This window comes from Ammodytes marinus (genome assembly GCF_949987685.1).
Source record: "Ammodytes marinus genome assembly, chromosome: 8".
Classification (NCBI taxonomy): Eukaryota; Metazoa; Chordata; class Actinopteri; order Uranoscopiformes; family Ammodytidae; genus Ammodytes; species Ammodytes marinus.
The window spans coordinates 15,510,077-15,525,098 of NC_137212.1; the positions used below are offsets into that span (position 1 = coordinate 15,510,077).

Below are 15,022 nucleotides of genomic sequence, written 5' to 3' on the forward strand. Positions count from 1 at the left end.
TTTTTCATTAGCACAGCAATGAAACTTCACTACATGAGACTTACTTAATGTTATGGTAAAATAAAAGAAGAAGAAACAAAATGGTTTCCCTGCATTATAATCTTGAATTTCACAGAATTAACACAAAGTTTGGATGATCAAAGGATTTACTGTATACTGACAGAATTAGAATAGAAAAAGAATAAACTTGCTGAAACAGATATTGTGTGGTAAAGCCGGTATTATGAATATATCATACTTTGGAACTTAAGCATGCATGTACACAATGCTTCTTCAAAACAGGGTGTTCAAATATTAACATTCTTTCAGATGAATAAATCAGGACCTTTACAGGTTATTTCCAAAGTGGTGACATCTGACGGTTTACTGATGCATCTTTTATGGTCCTCACTTTCATCATGGTGTTGAGATATCGGCTGCAGTGTTATCGCTGTGGCAATCGGCATCTGGCTCCCATCTGGCTTTTGTTTTCTTTCTGCAGCACAGAACATATTTTATAAAGCAAGAAAAAATGGCACAGCTCATTGCACATTTTTGCACATCTGCTTTGCTTAGAAGTCTGTCAAAACAAGCCACTGCCAATCCCCACTTACACACACACACACAGACACACACACACAAAAAAATTGTAGGAATATTCAATTAAGCTTAATCAAACTGTCTTATGTAGCTTACATTTTTTTATGTACATCCAAAAGAAGTCTATTGCTGTGTTCCTGATGTTGAGTTGGAAACTGAAAACTGCTGGAAAGCGGCAGGAGGCAGTGGGAATGGAATAGCATGGCGGGAGAGTGTACACTAAAGACAAGACAGAAGAAATTACACATCCATGTCATCCAACACTGCAGTCAGGGTTAGTTGTATACAATGTAGGGATTTTGAAGTTTAGCATAAAAGAGTATGAAATGAAATGTTTCCTCTGACACCTCTGGGAATTTAATGTTCAAATCGACGCTGTCTGCTGAGGAGGCGACGACTGATGCAGAAACCTCCTGCTTGGCATTTCTTTCATTTTGCTGTGAGAAGCCGAGAAAGAAAGCCATGCCCGGGATGTAGCTTTCAATTCTGGGTAAGGTACAAAAGACAAACACAACACATGCCAGTATATGTCACAATCCTAAACACAGAAATTTTTTTCCACCGTGTTCTGTAAAGCAAAGTAAGCCGCTTCAAAGAATGAATCAGAGTCATCTGCCTCATTACAAACGTCCTCTTTATTTCACACTGGCTCACCTTCTGCCCAGCGCGACCATTGTTTCAGGGATCTTGGTCCAGTGTACTTTGGCCTTGAGCGTTGACTTGGAACCAGGCAGATGTGAAGTTGCACCTCTCATTGACATTTCATAGGACTGACATTCAGCTCCCCATCTAACGTGGGCCTTAGCCAAAATCAAAATAGGTTAATCAGGAAGGATGTCTCAATAAACAAACTGTCATATTAAATTAATTTAACAATGTAACCACTATACATTAGTGTATTTATAGACAGTGTATTTAACCTGATTTCCGGTCTGCCTGACATAAATTGCTTTGTGTAAGTTCCTGTTTTTCGCTGACGGTCTCCTTTGCTGTTACAGATCATTAATGATCATCAGAGGAGAAATGTAAACGTTTCTCGTAGGAGGTTTAAATTCCCTAACAGTAAATTATTTAGGCAGTTTTATCATTAGCTGTCCTCAAAGCCGCAATTATTGTTTTCTTTACTTCTGCCAATAGGGGCAGTGAAGTAGAGTTGATACGTTGAATTCATCAAAAAAATAGTTGTTATCATTTGAAGTCATGTTTGTTGCCGCCTGGCAAATCCAAGTTCAAAGGTCTGCTTTAAATTTGCTCCGCTATAATCATCAGCTAGTTTCTAACTTAATCTTTCTGCCATTTGGTGCTGAGCCTTTAGTGTTTCTTTTGTTTTCTTAGATATTGCTGACAACAGCAGTCTGCTGCAGCTGAAAAATGGATGTTGAGAGCAGTGAGGGTGTGCTGAAACACAATTGTGAATCACTCCGGAAAACTGAGGGGAACTCCAGAATATGATGAAAATCCTTTCACTTTGTCATGTCAAAATACAAATAGATTATAGCATCTCTACACCGTGTTCCAAATTATTATGCAAATTGGATTGAAGTGTCATAAACATTTAATTTTTTGTTTTTCAATAACACGCATGTATGATATTGTGTCTCAGGGCACCTTGGATCATTGAAATCAATGTCATACACCTGTGATAATTAGTTTGCCAGGTGATCCCAATCAAAGGAAATCTACTTAAGAAGGACGTTCCAAATTATTAAGCAGGCCACATGTTTCAAGTAGGGCTGTCAAGCGATTAAAAAAATGTATCTAATTAATTACAGGCTCTGTGATTAATTAATCTAAATTAATCACATACTTTTATGACACTTTTATATCTGTTTATAAACGGTTACAGTTTGTCTCTCTCTCTCGCTCTCTGTCTCTCGTAACTTCTGTCTCCACAACAGACAGCGCTGCACTGCCACAGATGCCTATGTTGATTCCTTCACCATCGTCGTACTCATAGGCAAAAATATTGACACACACACACACACAGACACACGGGGCGGCTGTCGGTTTACGCGGGAGACGAGACAGCAAGCAAAAATTGAGACACACGGAGGAAGATTGAGAGATACTGTTTTGAACCTATACATTGTTGCACCCACTAAATCACAGACACTGCGGAGAATAAAGTAAGATGTCTTTCTACCTTCATGCTTATTTGCCCGAAGCATCCCATAAACCGTCCATAGAGCCCTCGGCCCCGCCCTTTCCTCTGCTTCTCTCTTTACTTTTATCCCTTTCACCCTTGCGGGCTGTGTATGCAAGCTTCAGGTGCAGCTGCGCACCACTTTTGTACCGGGTCAAAGGGCATTATAGAAGTGCGATTAATCTGCGTTAATTTTTTTAATCGCATTAATTTTTCTGTGATTAATTAATCGAAATTAACGCGTTAATTTAACAGCCCTAGTTTCAAGCACTATGGGAAAGAAAAAGGATCTCTCTGCTGCCGAAAAGCGTCAAATAGTGCAATACCTTGGACAAGGTATGAAAAGAATAGATATTTCAAAGAAACTGAAGCGTGATCATCGTACTATGAAGAGATTTGTGGCTGATTCAGAGCACAGACGGGTTTGTGCAGATAAAGGCACAATGAGGAAGGTTTCTACCAGACAAATTCATCGGATAAAGAGAGCAGCTGCTAAAATGTCGTTACAGAGCAGCAGACAGGTATTTGAAGCCGCTGGTGCCTCTGGAGTCCCGCGTACCTCAAGGTGTAGGATCCTCCAGAGGTTTGCAGTTGTGCATAAACCTATTGATCGGCCACCCCTAAACAATGCTCACTAGCAGAAACGGTTGCAGTGGGCTCAGAAATACATGAAGACTAATTTTCAAACAGTCTTGTTTACTGATGAGTGCTGTGCAACCCTGGATGGTCCAGATGGATGGAGTAGTGGATGGTTGGTGAATGGCCACCATGTCCCAATAAGGCTGCGACGTCAGCAAGGAGGTGGTGGAGTCATGTTTTGGGCTGGAATCAAGGGGAGAGACCTGGTAGGCCCCTTTAGGGTCCCTGACGGTGTGAAAATGACCTCTGCAAAGTATGTTTAGTTTCTGACTGACCACTTTCTTCCGTGGTACAAAAAGAAGAACCGTGCCTTCCGTAGTAAAATCATCTTCATGCATGACAATGCACCATCTCATGCTGCAAAGAATACCTCTGTGTCATTGGCTGCTATGGGCATAAAAGGAGAGAACCCCATCTTCCCCTGACCTTAACCCCATTGAGAACCTTTGGAGCATCCTCAGGCAAAACATCTATGAGGTTGGGAGGTAGTTCAAATCAAAACAGCAGCTATGGGAGGCTATTCTGACATCCTGCAAAGACATTCAAGCAGAAACTCTCCAAAAACTCACAAGTTCAATGGATGCAAGAATTGTGAAGGTGATATCAAAGAAGGGGTCCTATGTTAACATGTAACTTGGCCTGTTAAGACGTTTTTGATTGAAATAGCTTTTGATTTCAATGAATATGACCTCCACATTCTGAAAATTCAACAAATGGACATTTTTAGTTCTTCACAACCTATAAAATGTTTTGAAACTCTGTTGTGCATAATAATTTGGAACAGTGCATTTTGAGTTTTTTATTTTTGAAAAAAAATACTGTCATCATTGGGAGGTTTGTTCAATAAAATGTGAATCATATGATGACTTAAATTATACTGACTGTCATTTGCATTGACTATTTGCAAAATCTGAGAAAAATATAATTTGCATAATAATTTGGAATACACTGTAAATGCACAATTCAATTGAAAATATATTTGCAAATGAGAGGCATTTCCAATGAGCCCGCTCCAACTCCCACATTAACATGCATACTAACACCAGTCCACCTATGATGTAAAAAAAAAGAAATATAATGACATGAAAATGACATTAAAGCACGATAAATAAATAAACTTGCCTTGCATAGTCATATGTGTGTCAGCATAAATGCACCTACTATACATGTCAGGCTTCACATAGGTGCTGTAGTAGAGAAGTGGAGTAGCACCGATTGTACATGTGAGACGTGACAACTTGGTAAAGGAGTGTGTTGGGCAATATAATTTTTTTTTGTAGGTTTAAGGCTTCTCAGGAAAATTGCTGATGACAGCATAAACTAACACAAGTGTGAACAATTATATTCAAATGGCATTTTATCCGCCCAGATAAGAATTAAAATACATATCCCATCTGCCCTTTCCCGTATGTTTTAAATACCGTTGCCTCAGCATGGGCATCCACAATGGTATCGATGCACATCTTCCAGTTTGTGTCCTCCCCAACCTGTGACATAATCATTTGGACGCTCTTTTTGTTTGCCTCAGGTGTGTAGTAGATGGATGAATCGTAACCCTCAGCCTTCTTGTCACTGCTCATGGCAAAGGCTTTGATAGTGAACACAGCTTCAGGTGATGAGTCTAAATCCTATTGAATGGGATAGAAGGCAGTCCATTAGTCTGTTAGAAGTTTGAGTGCATCATGTACAGCATTGCCACTTATGATTGCGCATTGGTGTGATTGTGGGTCAAATCAAGTGTAGTGGGCATAGTGAACATCAAATCACAGACACACCTAAAATGTTTTAAGTAAAAACATTCTATTTTTGCAGTGGTGAAACATATTTTGTGTTCAGCACACTTGTATTATGCTGACCTGATGGCTGCTGATGCTTGCGCTTGAATTAGAGGACAGACGAACTCCCTGAGTGGCTTCCTGTTAACAGAATTGAGCACAAACATAACAATGCCAATGGATAAAAACACCAGAGCAGGTGCAGCGATAATAACATTGCAAGGTTAGCCAAATACCTTCGAAAGCCTCCTCAGAGTGTCAAGCAATTGGCGCGCGCTCATTGGATGTCTGCTCGGGCCAGCATTGACCTCAAAGTGGATTTTGTCAACAGCTTTGATTGCCTGGGCTAATACAAGTGCATAGGTTATGTTAGCAAAAGGTTAAAAAAGTAATGTATACAGGCAGACACAATAACATGTACACCTATGCAATCGGATGCGATATAATCTCTACTCTGTATAGTCTGTAATATAATTAGTGTACTTTGACTATAATGCAAAACCAAAATAATTCATATAAAATATAATTATAAAAGAGCTTTACACCCCTTGAAAATAATTTTTTGCTGACCTCCAGCGGTTTAAAGTACTGAGGTGATGTAATACTGTACCCCAGGGTGTGTCAGTACACTGTGACATCACTGTCGGGTGTGGTTACAAGTACAACATGGCACACGTCTGACCACACCTGGTCTACAGATTGAACCAAAGTTTATGTCAGGCCAACAATAACCCAACCCGGCAACCATCTTTAAAGGTTAAACCTTGAATATCAAATGTATAGCCAACAGTTTTATATTATAAGATTAAATCAATCATATCCAAATTGCAAAATGCTGCAACAGTAGCAGTATCCATGGAGCAATGACAGTTATGTTCTCTACTCTTCCCTACAATTGCAGCATGGGTGGTCTGCAGGTGTTTTTGCCCATTACAAAAATGCTTTAATACATGGTGATAGCAGAAACTGGAACAGAAATGATGCATACCTGGGACTACTTTGAGTGTCATGTGGGTGTATCCCAGGAAATAGTACAATGGGTATTCCTCATGATAATACTCTCTCTTTAATTCAGATTCCACACAGAGACCCACTCCATAAATAGTACTCTCAGCACACATATTAGTTTTTGGATGCCAGGTGTTTGGTGTCAGGACCTGTTGGATTGAAACAAAATTAGATATGATAATATATGACACTCTGCTTTGAGTTCTGTAACAATATTCTCCTGAAGGTGTTGACTGTACCTGATCGGAATCTTGCCTCACAACTGTCGGCCCTGTACGGACATCTTCTTCATTAGAGTCAACAGCGTTTGGAATTATTGGGGTCATTTTAGCCAAAGCTGGCTCTTCAATGTTCCTGGAAACTGCATACATATTGGAGCTGTGGGATGGACATGCAGCATTTAAAGCATTTAAAGATGCTTAGTATCACATCCAAAAGAATTCCGATGGAGTGGTGCTCAACTTTGCTAACCCAGAAAAGTTGTTTTTGATAACATAGCAAAGAAGAACTGTAATGCTATGTCTGACTTGAAAGAATTTGGCATTTGTGAATACAGTAAAAAATTTGCAAGATGAGAATTGAGATTCTTCTGTGAATCATTCCCCGCCCACACCTGTTAAACATACCTGACCGATACAAGCTTCAACTCTTTTGTGCATGGAGGGAAGTCGAGTTCAAATTTATTTTCTTTGACATTGATCTTGGCAGAAAACTTCCATGGGATAGCAATAGGAGTTTTGCTCTTAAACTCAGAACCGCTCTGAAACAGCTCTGTGTTGATCCCATAGAAAACCCAGAAATCCTTAGTGAAACTAAAGAAAAGAGGGGTCACTTCAGTAGTACTCCACAATATGAAAATAAACAGCATACAATGGCAATTGGGCAATAATTATATACAGTAACTGCTGCCACCAAATACCATGTTTTGCTTAACATGATGGGTGTATATCGTCTTTGCATTAAATTAGCTTTAAATGTCTTACCCGATAAAACCATCAGTTTCCAGTGAAATTTCAGAAGTCAACAGTTGTCCAAGACGGTCAGTCAGCGGTGGGTTTACTGCGGCTTTGGCTGTGTAAGAAAAATAAACACTTTAAAAATGGTTTGAATCAAATAGAAACAAGTTTTAGTCAGTAACCAATACTAATTTGATTTTTAAGTCATTAGTACACTGTAGGATTTCACTTCTTACCATTAACAGTGATCCCATTGACGCTTTCATAGTACTTGCTTATCTCCAGGGGGAGACCCAGAGTGGTAGCTTGGAAGTAGCGAACTTCAAAGATTAAGTATGGCTTGGTCCGATGCCATGATATCCCACTCTGTAAATTCTCAATCACTTGCCACAGGGGGCTTTCTTTCCCTGCAGATGGACTGACAGCCTTCAATTAGGATCAAAAGAAAGGATTATAAAAAAGTTGTGAGTTTTGTTGACTGAACTGGCTTGGACATAGATTGATCATACTTCATAGGATACATTATTCTCTCACCCTGATTATATCCTGAAAGAACGCTTTGTTAATATCAGCAAAGAACCACTCTTGTCCAGAGGCGCGTGAAAAGGCAGAAAGGACGGGCTTATCATTGGGCAGAATTTCCCAGTTCTGAATCTGAAAATGACACATCACAATGGTCACCCAAACAAAAAAAAGCTGGTGTGTCATAGTACAGATATAACACCGCCTTTAAATAACAGTTATACTTACCAATTTAAAAATGGCCTGGAAGTCACTAAAACTAAGATCTCCTTTAAAATCAGGGATGCCGCTGGCAAACAGCTCCTTGATTCCTTCAGAACGAACACCCAACTTAAGCATAAAAAGAAAAGAAGATGATTACTGTTCATAACTGGGAAGACATGTCTCCAATGAAGGTCATGATGATAATGTAATTCAGTACCTCTATGAGCTGCAGAATTCTACCAAGGAAAAAGAATTTTCCTTTCATCATGATTTCCGTGGGAAAGATGTTTGTTGCACTTTTTAGCATGAACATTTCTGTGGCTGTACCAATAAGGAAATCCTCTGTATTGGGAGAGATAGCAAAGTGTCATATTATCATTTCAGAAAAAAGAAAAAATCATTTGGAATTTAGCATACCATTAAACCAGTCCATGCGCAATGCTTTGCTATATTGGTAGCTGACACGACCAAACTTAGGGGCCAGGATTTTCACAGCTACATTACAGGCAATAGACCTATTGTAAAAATAAAAAAAACATAAAAAAGACAGTTGAAAGCAACATAAAATCAAGGGATATAACACAAGTATAATAAACAAAAACCCAATTCATTTTAAACTTGGTTTTGCTCACAGGAAGTGGTTTTCTGGAGTACTGGATCTAGCAACGCTGCTTAAGTAGGAGTATGCAAAACTAACAACATTCAGGTCTTTTTCCTCCTGCAGATGGGCGGTCACTGTGGACACCAGAGCCAGTGATGGCTTTGTATCAACCAGGATCATGAAGGCCAGCATTCGTAGCTCAGTGGCAAGGTCCTTTTGCAGAAACAGACTCATGGTGATGCCTTGGACCTGAAACACAAGTATTGTAATGATAGAAGGGAGAAGATCAGCACATTCAACCATACACTGGCGAGGGAATTAACGTTCAGTTCCATAACAATCCCTGGTATGGTCTGAGGGCAGATTACAGCAAATATTGTAGATATAACTATGGAGGGGATTATGTTACCTCCACAGTGTAAAGGTATTGCGACAATAGCATCAATCAGACTCGCCATTTTACACCTGTTTGTAGAAAATTATTCTTAACTGCCACAAAGAAGACAATCACAAATGCCTTCAAAGCAATCGAATCGTCCACCATTTTGCAAACATTGTAATTGTTTCAACTTGACTACAGAATATAGAGTATGCAATTACAAAAAAAACATTTTATATAAAAACCTAGCAAATCAATCAATGTGATAAAGGAGAATCTTTTTTATTTTTTTTAAATTCCTGCCTGTCCGACAGAGTATAGTTCTTACACTGCGAGGGTCTCTGGCGGCTATGAGTCTCATGGACTGCACGGCAGCACTGAGCACACGCGGTGGCAGATCCACGGGGTTGGCAGCCACTCCGGGAAGGAAGCGCATGATGGTTTTAATGCTGCCTGGATGACCTGCGTTCCCCAGAGCCTTCAGAGCATTGATCATGTCTGCCTCATTGCCACTCTTCAGACTCTCCATGGCCATGTCCAGCAGAGGCTAGATCAGAAGTTAAACATTATAATTTTACACACACATCCATTATTGATAAAGGAGTTATTCCCTCCCATTTGATTACCTGGACAGCTGACACTGGACAAGGTGTATTATAGGCACAGTGCTTGTATACCAAAGAGCCATAGCTAAGCGCCACAGTGTGCCACAGATACAAATTGGATTTGCAAAAGGGCATGTTGAGGAACATCTGCGGAAGAGAGACAAGAGGCATTTAAAAAAAACATGCACATTCGTTATGCAAACACTTTCTCTCTCGTGGTCTCAAGCCATTGACTCACCTTAGCCATCTCAACCAGCTCAGGGATCGCCTGGAGATGGTCCATCGCCAGCACAAGGGTTTGCCACGCTTCAGACTCGGTCACATCTCCAGCCTGGAACCTTGTTTCCAGGAACTTGAGGATCCTGGCATCGGTCACCTCAACAACCATGTCCAAAAACCAACGTCTTATATAGGGTGAAAGAAAAGAAAGTTGATGAAACTGGCAGTACACAGCGTGATAGGAGTACTGTACTTCAAATGAATCAAAAGATCAAAATGAAAGAGATAAAAGAGTCAGAAGGACAAGTTCAGATGTCACGTTAAAGTGCACTTGTACAGGGTGAAATATAAGGTGGCTGCCTTAATCTTAATAAGCAACGAGAGATGTATTTTCAGTCACCACCTTTGCTGTCACCATGCCTCACATGTTAATAAATCATTCATCAGTGTTAATGTACACGACTAAATCCTCCATGTATTAAGTGGGAGGACATTCTAATAATGACCATTCAGTTGAGTGCTTCATCAGTATTAGAGATTAAAGGATATCTTGGGATTTTTCACTTTCTCAAACCTCAGTGCAGTGTTCTCACAGGGTCCCAAGATGTGCTGGATGACTCTACTAATAGCTTTTGAATCAATGTCTTTGTTTAATTCACAAAAATTCATCAACTGAACATTTCAAATGAACATACTGTTTACAAACAACTTCAAATACATTTTGTAGGGCAGATGTACTTGTACTCACAGCATTAATAGCCACATATTAATACTTTGGACATTTGGCTATGATAAAGACAGTGTAGGGGGAAGTCAGTTTCAAGACCCCCAAAGAGTTTGGTGTTGATTTGCGGAGCAATAGGCTAGACTGCACCCGTGCGTGCTGGCGTAGTAACAATGGCCAAACTACACCTGAAATAAAGTGCAAAAATAAATTGCTACCTGACGGCTAACTAAAGCAGTGAAAAATAATTTCAATCTAGTGTGCATTGAGCGGATATTTTTTTAGGTAAGCATTTATATATGTGGAGAGAAAAAACTGGTCCACTCTGCAACAGTACTAGGCTAACTTCTGCTACTGCAACTTCTTCCGCAAACTCCTTATAGCGACTGCATTGACAGCCATCTCCATTATGTAACATATTAACTATACCCAAGTACCTCTTACAAACCCACCTCAAAAATACTGAACTATCCCTTTAATAAGAAGCAACACCAAACTCATATAAGAAGTTCTTGTATGCCCTTTTATATCTAAATGAAGAAGAAAAAGAAAAAAAACGCCTTTTCATACAGTATTCTTGACATTTTCATTTGATATCTGCAATGTATGTTAAATCTTAAAATTATGTATCATTTGTCGAAACCTTGCTCACTGTAGGGGAGAACGGGGTAAGTAGGCACACTTTTTACTCAACTGAGAATTGCTCATCACCTAAACATCTTTCGATAGTCATTCCTACATTACATTGAAGCTTAAAGTGTTGGCTTAAAATGTGTACCCCTCACTTTTTCTATCTTATTGTAATAAAGAAGAAATTAATCATCAAAGACACCCTAACACATTGTGACAATCAACCCCATCAAGGGGTCGGTTGTCATACACTATGGGGTTGTTTGTCACAATGTTATCTTAATGGGAATAATCTTGAAAAGAAGGAAATAAAGTAGAACTAAATGTGAAAATGCAATTGCATTGTCAAGTTGACAAATAGGCCTATATAACTTACTGTAGCCTTGGCAGCTTGTCTAGTTTGGGATGCACTGGGTTGTTTTGATTTTGTTGCCCTTTTTTCCTTTGCATGCTAGCTGCCTTTTCCTGCTCTATTCTCTCCTTCTCTGGGGTGTCAGTGAGGATACAGCTTCACAATTTATTTCGTTATTGGGTTCCTTTTCTGGCTGTAGCCTTTGGATAACTTGTGACAACCAACCCCCCCAAAAATGTGACGACCAACCCCAACTTGAATTTTTTGCTAGCATCAATGCCAACAACCATCTGACAACTAATTAGCTTGCTAACCACAATCTAAACTATATTTACCCTTCACACTTTTTATGGGTAACAAGTGTTTTGTTATAAACCCATTCTGTAAAAGCCTAGAAGAAAAATACTGAGGAGCTAAATATTTTCAATTTGACATGAAAAATAGTCCTCTCACCTCAAATTCAGCAGTCTAACTCCAAGGAAGACTATGTAGGTGACCTCTTATCCCAATTCTGGATATTTACATACCAAAATTTCACAGACAGCGCCTTCTGGTTCTGAGATATAACAATTGTGACAACCAACCCGTGTGACAAATTACCCCGTTCTCCCCTACTTATCCATATTGTCAAAATAAGTAGTGGGCACATAAATCAGCCAACCCTGTGTGATAACCATGAGCTCACCTGTGCTCTTTGTCTCCTTCAAACTGCTTCCACATAGCTTCTAATCCTTCAAAAGGTATCACTCGCAGAAGTTGATACAGCTTTATTGTGTCTTCCGTCGTTGCACTGTCAATATGGTATTTGTTTGCTTCAGCCAGTTGTTTGATCAACTCAATTGCCTGTTAAAAACAAAACAGTACAACAAAATAAACAGCGAGAACATCTTGCCATAAGTATTGTATATGACACTCAAAGTATAAGGTCCTGGGTTGACAAAATATATGGTAAATGATTTTCATTTCACTTGAATTTAGAAAATAAATATATATTTTTGAGGAACCTAAAGGAGGAAGGCTATTGTTTTAATTCAACACCCATCTCTCTTTATCTATTTGTTTTAATTTAACTTGGTGTATCAGTGTGTTTCCTTCTCCTTTACGTATTATTATTATTTTTTTTTTTCAAAATGTAAATTTTCCGTAGCAGTAGTAAACCATTATTACCTTTGGCACTGGGTCCTCCAGGTTCTGCATCATGATGGGGACATCAGCCCCTTCAGTGACAAACTTGAAGACCAGGCTGCCCTTGCTTACCATTGGCCCGTCCGCCACAGCTTTAGCTGTGTCATTCACACTGAGCAGCTCTATTTCCTTCCTGTATAAATAGTCATTCATAGCAGCCCATTTGTATTGCAGACAAGCAGTGAGATGGTGCAGGCATAAAGTGCAGATATGTTCTTGTCTTACATTGCTTGCATTTTCAAATTTCCGCCTTTCACGTTGAAGGGACTGAAGTTTTGTTGCTCGAGGCCATGAGCCTTGGTAATGATGCCTCCCTCTGCTGTTGGCTTGACTGTGTAAACATATCTCACTGTTGATATCACAGATTCCCCTTTCTAGATTGAAGGACACACAATCAAAAAATAGTAATGAATTTGTTGTGTATAATTTATTAATGTGGATATGCCTCTTCAGTGAGATATGCAGACCTGTTTGGCCACTTTGTCGAGCACAGCAGTTGCCATTCCCCTGTAGATCGCCGCTTTCTCCCTGCAGTTATTGACATCCACAACCTGAGTTATGGTCATGTCCTTTGTTTCCTTATTCTCTTCAGTAGAATAGAAACTCTTACACTTGCCGTGGATGCCAACCTGCAGACAAAATGAAACATTTCTTTATTACATTTTTACTGATGCTGTGAAGAGTAAAAACAGAAGAGTAGCTTGTTTGTCAGCAGTGACGAACCTCTTCAAGGTCGTAGATCCTCTGTGTGGTCTTGAGTGTGACATGGAAGAAGCTCAGTATCCCTCTCACAATGTTCACAACAGTGTCAGAGATCTCAGCAGAGGCACGGATGTCACTAACGTGTCCGCTGGTGTAGTCAAACATGAAGGGTTTGACCAGCTGGGCAGCAATGCGCTGGGTGAGCTTTGGGGCGGCAAGGAAGCCGTCTTTCCCCTGGAAGCCATTGAACTCCTCGAAGGCCAACTCTGAAACCTTTTAACCAGAGTTTGAAACGGGCACAAGAATTGCTCAATTACACAAGTATTTGTAGAGAGTCAACAATCAATCACTCTAATTCTTATTTTAAATCCATGTCAGATGAAACCGAGGTGAAATGTGTAGCCCACCAGAAGTGGACAGGAACTGTTATTTGTCTGTACTATTTTACTGGATTCTTAAAGCTTACTTTACTATCATTACAATACTTCCAGTAGAGTTCAAACGCAACATCTGTTCATGAACTGAAAGGTGACAAAAAAGACACTTGATGATGACTGTTGGTGCATTATCGAATATTTGTAAAAACTAACCTCTGAACTGATTGTCCGCACATTCTTAAAAACATGTTATACTTAATCGGTAGTTTACAGAAAACTACATTATTTAAATATTATATAATTGTGGGTGTCATTAGAATAGTAGAACAGATGTTTATTAAATTGGCACATGATTGAATTATAAATGAGGCCCTGTCACTACTTGACCTGATGTATGAATCAGAGACAAAATGAACAACCTGTCATTGTTTATGCTTTCCTACTTGGTTACAGTATTTCTAATATGTATGTTTAACATATTCTAGAACAGTTTGTATGGCTCTCTATTGTTACTCTTACCTGAAGAATAAATGTCTGTGGAGACACACCAACAATCTTGATCTTGCACGCCATTTTCACACCGGACTGGGCCACGTTTGGCATTCCCAGTCCAAAGTTCACCTCTCCTTCATACTTGTACTCGTAGGTTTTCTTGTCGTTCAGGCTGAGGTCTGAAATATGTTTTCAAAATTAAATGTGGTTTCACTTTTCTTAATGCAAAGTTTAATTTTTTATTTTTTATTTCTCTACATTTATGATCACAAAGAGAAGACTCACCATAACGGACACTTTGACATGCTGAAATGATGAAAGTCAAACATTAGAACATAAGCATTAGAACATTTGTGAATATATAAACACAATTGTTAATTGAGGTGATTTATTTGTGAGCTCCAAAACACTCTCATTCAACAGACAACATGTTAAGATGGGAAAGAGTATTTCCAGCCTGATCCCAAAATGTGAGCAACAACAAAAACAACAACTGTAGAATCTTTTAAAAAATACCAATTACATCAGTGTAAACCAAACCAAAAACTAAAACCCCTAATGAACACATCTAAAAAAAACATCAAGATACTCCATAAATATTCTCCAAAAGACACTCCAAATCCATGCAGATTATTCATGATTAATCAACTGCAAAGATATTAATGTGTTCACAATATCCATTTCAAACAGCGTCTTTCTTGTTAAAGGGTGTGATAAATGTAAATGGGAAATATGCAAAAGGAAATATAACTTAACCAAACTTCAGATTAAGTTCTGACACTGAAGTTAAGTAAACTAATACAAAAGAGTGGATGAAAACTTACTGGCCAGCGCCACGAGGCAGCAGAGGAGGAGCCCTCGCATGGTGAGACTGTTAAGAGTGTGATCTAATATTTCTAATTTGTGCTTTATAAAGCAGTGTTGTGTGGT

General features: G+C 39.2%; 1 protein-coding gene across 1 annotated transcript; it reads right to left on the reverse strand.

Annotated features, from left to right (window-relative positions):
• Window positions 1-702: 702 nt before the first annotated feature.
• On the reverse strand, window positions 703-14,956 carry vtg3 (vitellogenin 3, phosvitinless; the record flags this gene model as incomplete). The annotated part of the gene is made up of 27 exons (XM_080032242.1): window positions 703-798; window positions 927-1,065; window positions 1,234-1,379; window positions 4,783-4,989; window positions 5,218-5,277; window positions 5,373-5,482; window positions 6,125-6,293; window positions 6,384-6,522; window positions 6,771-6,956; window positions 7,128-7,215; window positions 7,337-7,526; window positions 7,635-7,754; window positions 7,851-7,952; window positions 8,044-8,168; window positions 8,244-8,341; window positions 8,459-8,676; window positions 9,135-9,353; window positions 9,433-9,558; window positions 9,650-9,815; window positions 12,022-12,179; window positions 12,504-12,654; window positions 12,747-12,895; window positions 12,989-13,150; window positions 13,245-13,496; window positions 14,120-14,271; window positions 14,378-14,398; window positions 14,917-14,956. 27 exons carry the CDS (start codon window positions 14,954-14,956, stop codon window positions 703-705), a joined length of 3,789 nt encoding a protein of 1,262 aa, XP_079888368.1.
• Between the last annotated feature and the right edge of the window lie 66 nt (window positions 14,957-15,022).